The sequence below is a fragment of the Agrilus planipennis genome, unplaced genomic scaffold, assembly GCF_000699045.2.
Source record: "Agrilus planipennis isolate EAB-ADULT unplaced genomic scaffold, Apla_2.0 scaffold3, whole genome shotgun sequence".
Classification (NCBI taxonomy): Eukaryota; Metazoa; Arthropoda; class Insecta; order Coleoptera; family Buprestidae; genus Agrilus; species Agrilus planipennis.
In genome coordinates, this window is record NW_020442460.1 from 2612535 (window position 1) to 2623082 (window position 10548).

At 36.4% G+C, this 10548-nt stretch overlaps 1 protein-coding gene across 4 annotated transcripts in view; it reads left to right on the top strand.

The window, feature by feature from the left end:
- LOC108742111 (neuropeptide CCHamide-1 receptor) overlaps positions 1–10548 on the top strand; it is a 67923-nt gene that overhangs the window by 39100 nt on the left and 18275 nt on the right. For all 4 annotated transcript variants that reach the window (XM_025980656.1, XM_025980654.1, XM_025980655.1 and 1 more), the window contains exon 3: positions 7783–8009. In XM_025980656.1, coding sequence (XP_025836441.1) covers positions 7783–8009 — 227 coding nt within the window. The remainder of the gene's footprint in view (positions 1–7782; positions 8010–10548) is intronic.

Genomic DNA, 10548 nt, shown 5'->3' on the forward strand with positions numbered 1-10548 from the left:
ATATACAGGGTGCTTCAAAAAAATGTATACACACTTTGAACTTCCATAGAAAATTTATTTACCGTTCTACAAAGTTAAATTTCAGGAAAATAGAAAGCTGAAAGTCCAATGTAAATGAAACATAAATAACAAATGTTAATACTGTTCAAATTGGTGACCTACAGCATCAATACAATTCTGAGTACGAGTCACCACAGATTCTGTACATCGTATCAAAACGTCCAATGAGATTTCTCTACACACTGCTTGAATCTCATTCCAAAGAATGTCTAGGTTACGTGGTTTACGTTTGTACACCTCATCTTTTACTGTGCCCCACAAGAAGAAATCCAGTGGTGTAAGGTCTGGAGAGCGTGCTGGAAACTCGATTGGCCCCCTGCGTCCTATCCACTGGCCCGACAAATTTTGATCCAGGTAAGCTCGTACGTCCCTGTGATAGTGCGGCGGAGCACCATCTTGTTGAAAATAAAAATCATCATTACCGTATAATGCACGAATGGCAGGAAATATGGAATCAGCAAGCATTGTTAGGTAATTAATACCAGTTACAGTGCCTTCAAATCGAAAAGGTCCAATGAGTCCCCTTGAAGACAAACCGCACCACACATTTACACCAGGCAAATTTACAGCTTTTTCAATTGTAATGTGAGGATTTTCTTCACCCCAGTAAACACAATTGTGCCTATTGACAGTTCCATTAAGTTTGAATTGGGCTTCATCCGACCAAATGATGCTACCCATAAATCCCGGTTCACGTATCACCATCTCCTGAATCCATTCACAAAATTGCAACCTTCGATCTGGATCATCGTCATTTAGCTGTTGCACCAGCCTTGGAATGTAAACACGATACTTGCCTCTCTTCAGAATGCGTAGCACGCTTCTAGCACTTACATCACTTTCACGTGCCCCTTGCCTTGAAGATTTGTTAGGAGAGCGTTGAAACAGTTCCAAGACTGCCGTTGATGACTCATCACTTGTAGCTGTTCGAGGCCGACCTGAATGACCTTTATGCACATCACACACTGTTCCATGAACTTCGAATTTGTCTCGTATGCGTGTAATTGTTAATCTTGAAGGTGGTTCTGTATCATACTCCTTTCTCCACTGTCTTTGAACTTCATTTACATTCTCAAACTTCCAGTACCACTTAATAACCTGCTTACGTTCTTCAAAACTCAAACGTACGTCCCCCATGTTGATATTACAAATTCCAACTGATAATATAACATAGAGGGACGATTATGCTGGCACCTGGCGAAGAAATATACCATTAGCCTTGTAGAGCGGGAAAATTACAATAGTTTAAAGTGTGTATACATTTTTTTGAAGCACCCTGTATATTGGTGTGCGACTGAAGGTGTGCGCATAACTCGCAACTGTCAACAGTAACAGTCAGCGGCAACTGTCCATTTACAATCAAAATCATTGTTTAAATAAATGATACGTAATAATAATTGTGTATGCTTCGGCTTAATAAATATGTAAACAGATGTATAACTTCTACCACTTGAGCATAAGTACATACACCTTTCTTTGTGAGACAGCATAAGTAGGGTTTTGTTTTCATCAGGTTGTAATGGATATTACGTATTTGCGATTCTTTATAGTCTAGAACAGCGGTCGGGGAACTTCTTTAATCAGTGCTCCAAAATATTTTTGTGTAAGTTGATATTACCCCATGGCGAAGAGCAAAAAAAAACGAAATCGTCTCTTTTTAGCATCTTTCATATTATAGCATTTTGAAAAGAAAACAACTAAAAATTNAACAACAGAAAGTAGGAGCAGGCAACAGGTCTGATATGATAAACAATCTTACATATATGTTACATGAGCGTAGCAGAAAATTACCTAACAGTAAAAAATGTTTACTGGGTATCTACACCAGCGATATACTGCCCGCAATTTGATATAAATCAACTTGTTATTAGAGAGATACTTCGATTTGTTCGATGACGTATATCGAAACTACCCACCTGATTCTTTAGTTACTGAAGAAACCCCAACAGTAGTCTCCCCTTACATCAAAGTAATATATTAAATGTGTGTCGCATAGAATTGGTCGAATTTTGATAAAGAAAAGCAACAAAACCATTCTTATTCATTCTGACCAAAAAAATTCAAAACACTTGGTTTCCACGAAAGATTTCAAAACAAGTTTACATAGGTATAGGTACCACCACTAAAAATATTAATAGTTATTATGTGAACAATACTTGGAATTAGAGCTTAAAAGCCGCGTTGTAGGATTGTAGGAGTGTTTCTCCTTCGGTATGAATAGTGGTGAAATCGTTTCTCCGACGTTCACTAACTTCTGTGGTTGACATACTTAGACTTACAAGTCCATTATTGTGGTTATACTGAAACAGGGTCAGTTGACTACGCATGCTTCATATGGTTGCTGTCACTTGATGGTGGTACCACTCAAGATCAATAGTCAGCTTGTATTCACCTTCAGGAACTCTTTCCTTTTGTTGAAACTGCTTGAGTGCTTCAGTATTTCGATGGCTAACTTTTTAAGGATTTTGGCTATTCCATTCCCACAGCTACTAATGCTGGTGGGCGGGCAATCCCTCCGGAGTACGTGGTGGAAGTCCCAATTCAGCTTCCATTGAGGAATAGTGGATAGGTAGTAGTTGAGTTATGAAAGATGAGACGGATGAAATGAAGACGGAAGTCAGTGAAAGATTATCTACGTAATATTACTACTTCAGCATTTGTCTAAGTGATCCAAGGAAACCATAGAAAAAAATGGACCAGGGCAAAAGGACCCGAAATGGAATCGATGTCCTCTTGAATACTAAGCAATGGTCTAAACCTCTATGCCCCTCGGTTTCTATGGCCTTTCGATTGATTCCAGCATAGTAACTTCACAAGTTAGTCAAGATTCTAGTGCTCTTAAAATGGGAAACATCTCCTTGCAGGGCATGTTCTGTAACCGCGACATTATCTGGTTTTCGAAGTTTGAAGGGATGTGTTTTTTGGGGGTTTGTATTGCGTTTCGGACCAAGGTAGATGAATGCGGTGTCTGGTGTTTTCCAAACTGCTGAGCAATGGTTTAACCGTTAGCCCATACCTCTAGGTGTCAACGGTCGATACTTACAGTCCCCTTATTTTTGTATGTACTCTTCTTACTCGTACAGTACTTGTATTTATGAGCTGATATTCATAAGTACATCTGGGAATGTGATTAATGTTCAAATTGCTCAAAGCATTCACTACCCTATCTAAAATATAACGAAATAAACATGTTAATAGGAATTGACATAAAAAGAACAGAAATTAGTGAAACTCTTTGTTCGAGCTTTAATATTATGGGCAAAAAAAATTACCAGTCAAGGGTGTTAAAGAGATGCCTAGAGAAAACGGTTAATTGTTCTCTAAGGCAACGGCATAAAATCTTTAACGAATGCCTCGCTTCTAACGAACAATGACCGCAAAAGCGTTAATTGTATTACTGTAGAAATTATTAAGATGATTTGAAGAACGAAGGGTAATTATCATTTACATAAAATTATGTATTATCTTTAATTATTATTACTATAGATCTTGTCAATTAATTTACTGACCTTCAGAGTAATACATGCCTCATCTCAAATAACTACTTAATAAGCATTTGAATTCATGAAACTATTAAATATTGTTGTTCCATATTAAAATGAAAAAAATATATAACGCTAAAGTGACAGAATTTCAATTATTATTTCGATATATTGGAATAATAATGTTCCTAGTGTGTTCTTCTGTGTTAATTCATATCCGGTGGATGCGCTGGGTTTTAGATATTAATTCTATATCCTACTCCTCATCGAATACCTGGGCTGTCTTTAATAATTATGTACATCGAAATTGTAAGTCAATTTAGTCAAATAACATCATTAAAGACACTCCTCCTCAATTAATTCTCAATACGGCTGAACAGATACAGTTCAAGATTAAGACCAATCTTACATGTTGCTCCTGATTCAGAATCGGCTTATTTACCCTACTAAGGAATAGGCCTAGGTTACTGTTCGCAAATTGTTAAAGATGGTCGGTTGCTCGAGTTTTCGAGAAATGCGAAGATTGATCCGAGATAGGAAGATGTAAAGGTAAACGTCCAACCAGTCTCTGGGCTGAAGACATTATGATGATGATGATTGTATTATATGCACTTAACGTACACATATTCAAAACTCCGTGAGCATTTGGCTGTAACAGAAAATGTCACGTAGTGCACTAAATAGGTACTCTTCTCTTTTGTGGAAGTGGGAGTAATCGATTTTAACATCACTTGCATCATACATTTTAAAAAGATATAAAGAACATCTGTGGGATTGCGGAATCATAAATAAATTACTTATTAGACTGTCATTTATTCAAAATACGTTCTTTCGCAATGACAGATATTCAGCTGTTCTGCATTTTGTTTATATAGAAATGTCGCTTAATAGGACATCACAATTATCACGCCTGTCACTCGACAAAAGTCGTCTGGTTGCTAGGAGACACGTCGCATGTTTCGTTTTAGCACTCGCTTCGAAATAGTTGATTGAGTATTGGCAATTCAATATTGAAAAGCAAAAATTTTCGCGTAGGTAGAGTAGAACTGCTCCTGGTTGAAGCTATCAAATGCAACAACATTTTCCACTCGCTTCATAGCAATTCCCAATTCTCAATCGTCTTAAGTACTTACTTAAGCTATAGCTAACCGTTTATGCAATATAACATACGCTCTAGCTCATTTGTCCGTTGACATGTGAGGCAATACTAAACAAAACGAAGTATTTGTGAACAGTGGTCCCATCTAGACATCATTCCCTGCCTCTTTGTATGTTGCACTTCTAATATGTCTCTTGCTAGCCCTTCATGCTCCATAAAGTATTCTACCATTATACACATACCTCTCCTGTTTCTAACATTGACCTCCATAGCGCTTTCTGTTCTCCTGCTATTTCCAATACATACTCATTTCTATCCCTTTGTATACACGGTATTGTCATCATCTCCTGTAATGCAATGTTACATATCAAACGCTTCTAAAATGGGATGCCATTCAAGTAGTTGGGCTTTAGTGATATTGAAAATAAACTCATGAAAACTAGCAAAATCATAGATTGCTTAAACGACACTACTTATAACTATAAACACAAAATAAAGATTATGTAAAAGTCCCATAAGACCAATTATGACCTACATGACTAGGACTAGACCTAACGGAGTTAAAACAAAGCGGGTATTAGAAACAGTAGATGTGAAGGTATTTCGCAAAAACTCTGTACGATAGAGAAAGGAGTAGACGTATAGAGGACTATGTGAAGTGGAAAATATTAGAGATTGGACATACAACAGGATAATAGAACGGAATGTACACATCTGGCATGACAGAAAATTAAAGAAGAATTTAGGGATAGTGAAAGAAGCGGACATAGAAAAGGACTATATGAAGTGGACAATATTAGAGATTGGATATACAATAGGATGAAAGAGTGGAATACACATTTGGCAAAACAGAAAGTTAGAGAAGAAGCTAGAGATAATTCGCCTTTACCAAAAAGTTAGTGGACAGAGAATGAGGCATAGTCGATGAAGAACAGGCTTCAGGCCCGAGTAGAAGAAGAATGAGGGAAAAGAATGTTGTGTTATTTATTGTTGTAAATATCTTCGTCTACTATCCATGTATTCAATATCTAACATTTAATTGTACTTTTAATTTAATAATTTTAGAAACAAATGTTTCTTTGTTTCATTATCACATGCAAAGAGCGTTTTGATTTGAAAAATCACTAATAATACGTATGCATGTAGTATTTCAAGAAATAATAACAAAATTTTTTGATTTGAACTATTATTATTGATCGCGTGGGGCAAAGTGTATGCGATTATTTCGGGACGCCCTGTATAAAAAGCGATATTCGTTTATCGTCAATTCATCATCATCATCATAAGGTCGTCAGTATCAAGACCGGTCGGACAAGTACCTCCACTCCTTCCTATCCTGAGCTAATATTCGCATTTTCCTAAAACAAGAACATCCCTAACTATTTGCGATCAGTAGTCTAATCTAGATCTACCTCTACTCCTCTTAACTTCTGTTTCTGCCTCTAATATGTCTCTGACTAGACCTTTATGCCTGAGAAGGTGTCCTACCAACCTATCGCGCTAACTTTTTATTGACTTCCATCCGTTTAAGTCCTCCGTTCTTCTATTCCTTCTAATACCTCTTCATTACTAAACTTCCTTTTCCACGATATCTTCATCATTTGCCTGTAACACCACTTTTCGAACGCTTCTAACCTTTTATTTTCGGCCGCTCCTACCGGCCATGTTTCGCATCCTTACAGCGCCCCGCTTCAAACATACACCTTTAACAATCTCTTACGAATTTCTAAATTAACCGTTCGCGAGCATAGAAATGACTTCTTTTTATTAAAGGCTATACAACCCTGCGCTATCCTCTGCTTTATATCCCTACTATTCCTTCTGTCTTGACTTATCTGACTTCCTAGATACCTAAAATCAGCCACTTCTTTTGATTTTTCGTCTCCTATATGGATAAATATATGCGTTTTTAATTGAAAGTCCGTCTAAACAAAGACATGACGACATACCTAATGCCGGGTACTGGTTTATCCGGTACCGGGTAAAATCACCCGGTAATTTATACCAAGTTCTGGTTCACTTTCTTGAATAGATTGATATTTACTAGAGAATTTTCCATTTTTCATTTGTATCATTTGAAATAAATACTAATTATTGTTATCAGTAAATATCAAAAGATGGCGATATTGGGTATAGTCTGATACTAGTAAGTATTTATTGACAAAAGAACAAATAAACGTACTCAAAGCCTACCATGTGTTCAGTGTAGGTAGGAATATTAATAAACAAGACCGTTTGTCGTCGTCGTCTTCGTGGTCGTCGTCAAGTGAGCGAGCATCTATTGTCCGTTAGCTACGATTTCCTTAGATCACCTGCTTCCTCTTGCAAATTATACGGCATGGCCGACGTCGTAAAGCACACCACGTGCTCAACAAACTCTTTGTTCTCAGATGCATGTTGATGATGACAGACATTAGCGTTCTATTCGACGAGAGAGATGACACAGTTAAGTTCGAAAATATTTGCGGCACGACTGACACAGTTCGGCTTTAGGGAAATGTTCTTGTTTCCGTCGTGAACAGTATCTCTCTTTGTGACCATGACGACGAATGCGATCGTACCATATGATTTGTAAAAGTTGTCATACACACAAACATGCCTGTAGTATGTATATGCATCGGCAAAAGGAATCTCCGGATTGTGTTCCAATTTTTGAACGAATGGTCTTAATCCATTAGCAAGTTTTTCAGATGTCCAATTTTAAAATTCAATTAATGGCATCGGGCTTTCGTTCCGCTTCATTCTTCAGCTTTCTGGCAGATACATAAACGTCTAATATATGAGGTGGCTAATGTATGAAGGTCAATGCTTGATAAATTAATGAACGAAACTGATTATTTTAGCTTTCAAATGAACCTTTTGACAATTGATATCTCTAGGAAGGAAAATGATTAGAGTAGAGTCATTTGGTACTAAAGAATACATGGAGATAGTTCGAAATATTGAAGAATTACTAAGTACAAGGTGTCCAGATTTTTTTTTGTTTTCGTGGATAAGGAGAAATCTTCAAAAGACACACAGCCGTTCGTAGGACTAGGTAGTGTCGGATTCTCGGGGAAGATGTCCTCGGACCTACCNGTAAATTTGTGATAAGCGCTGTTGACTTAACATATTTATAATAGTCAACGTTCTTCTTTTCAGGTACATCCTGTCACTAGCGCTTGCAGATTTACTTGTAATTGTGACCAGCATTCCTTTTACATCGATCGTTTACACCTTAGAGTCGTGGCCTTGGGGTGAACTGATATGCAAAATATCCGAAACTGCGAAGGACATTTCTGTTGGAGTCTCCGTTTTTACACTAACAGCACTGTCAGCTGACAGATTTTTCGCCATTGTAGACCCCATGAAGAAGTTACACGCCAATAGTAAGTTTTATCTTTTTTTAATAACCTAATTATTAATTAATTAATCAATAAATTCTCGGTCAGCACTTTATCGATACTATCAGACATGAATTGCGATTTCGGACTTATTTTTTACCTGAGGACGCCACAGAAATTCGGACAAACTTCTTACCAACCAAAGCTGTTGTCCGTTAATTATGCGAGATTCATAAATAGGCACATACAGAGAAGTAAACGCCATCTGTAGAGATCCGCCAAAATTACTGCGTCTTTAAATTAATTGACATTCCACGCCCTTAAATAAATTATAAGTAAGTTCCGCTTTAAGAGCAGTTAATTGTAAAGCCACATAAATTCTCCAGAAACTATAAAATCCCACATTTTAACTGTTTGCAAACAGTAATTTAATTTCCATCTTTCTCTACCCCTATATACTCCTGCTTCTACTTCTTTAACTAACTTTCCACGTCTCAGAGGTCTTTCCTTTTCCATGTTGAGTTTCATCGTACGTTTCCAATATATTCTCGTCTCTAGCCTTTTCTGTCCACAGTTTTGTCTTCATACGCCTATAACATCACATCTCAATCGTTTAATATAACTTTTTCATATTTAATACATAAGAAATTGGATTCAAGCTCCCAACTAAACACGTACTTATTTAGTTAAAGCAAAATAAACTTAAAAATTTATAGTTATTATTATTTTAAATAGAAATTAAAATTATACAACAAATGTGAAAATTATTGTCTTCAAGATAACATATAATATGCTGCTAGTCCTATAAATATAACTGTCTAAAATGAGGAATTTTACAAAATTCGTCGCGTTTCGCAAGAAAATTGAATTCTATTTTCTTGTTCACTGAATTAGAAGCGAAATTTGAAGATTACGACCCGCAAATAAATCGAGAACAACAGAAAGTAGGAGAAGGCAACAGGTCTGATATGATAAACAATCTTACATATATGTTACATGAGCGTAGCAGAAAATTACCTAACAGTAAAAAATGTTTACTGGGTATCTACACCAGCGATATACTGCCCGCAATTTGATATAAATCAACTTGTTATTACAGAGATACTTCGATTTGTTCGATGACGTATATCGAAACTACCCACCTGATTCTTTAGTTACTGAAGAAACCCCAACAGTAGTCTCCCCTTACATCAAAGTAATATATTAAATGTGTGTCGCATAGAATTGGTCGAATTTTGATAAAGAAAAGCAACAAAACCATTCTTATTCATTCTGACCAAAAAAATTCAAAACACNGCTTTATATCCCTACTATTCCTTCTGTCTTGACTTATCTGACTTCCTAGATACCTAAAATCAGCCACTTCTTTTGATTTTTCGTCTCCTATCTTTATATATATATATACGCTCTTTCCCTACGTTTTCTTTCCTCGCATACCAGTATTTTTGTTTTACTTTTATTTATTTTCATACAATACGCTTTTGCCAATACCGCTTCAATTTTATTTAAAGTTATCTCTAACTCGTCCTTGCTAGATGCAAATACTGCTATATCAACTGCAAATCTAAGCATACTAATCTTTTACCCCTGTATATCTATCCCTACAGTTGTATTGTCTTTAATGATGTTGATAGCGTCTTCGATGTATAGATTAGAAGTAGCGGTGACAATGTGCACCCCTGTCTGACTCCCTTCCTAATATTTACTTCTCTACGTTATACAACAAACTAAGTATCACTCTTCTATTATCGTAAATTACCTAAGAATATTTATATTTACTTCCTATATACCTATACTTCCATACGTCGATCACCGTCTGCTTATCACTTTTTTGTTTTCAACGCTACTAGTTTTTGTTTAAATGGAATTTTACTCGTGGGTAATTCTGTTGAAACCATCTGATTTTGATGAAGGTTGATTTCTACTAAGTACCTAAGAAGAGCGGTATTAAAACTATTTCAAACAAGAAGCGAAACGCCACCTGACGGGTTACACAATTCAATGATCTTGGGAATGCTAGCCCTCGAGGGATTCGTGCTACTGCAATTAACGCTATTAACTTCACACAACAGTGAACTTCAAACAATTTCTCTTAAGCGTTCGAAATCTTGGAAGATTTAGCCGCATTATTGATTTCTATTTGAGCGTGTCACCAAACAATGCTTCTAGGTATTGTGCATCTCTCTTTTGTACATTACTTTTAAGTTTTGGTTAATTACTTTAGAAAAAAAGTGAATTGTCTTCTTTTTGAACCATTTTACCCTATTTAATACAGAGGTCAGTACGTAATATGTACATATTACATGCCTAGCTACCTAATCGATACAAAATCACTTGCATTCAGTTAATATTTTTATTTTATTTACGTAAATAATTTTTTGTTTTGCAACTCTGCGTAGCTCTCGTTATTGATAAACAGTAAATTTGTGATAAGCGCTGTTGACTTAACATATTTACGAGGGTGGATTGATAAGTTTCCGGCCTAACCAAGAGATGACGCCACTAGGCCTACCTTGAGGTGACATTCTATAGTACCATCCTTGGATAGCTTGTAGCTATAGTTTCAGCCCGATCTCCTTGCTAG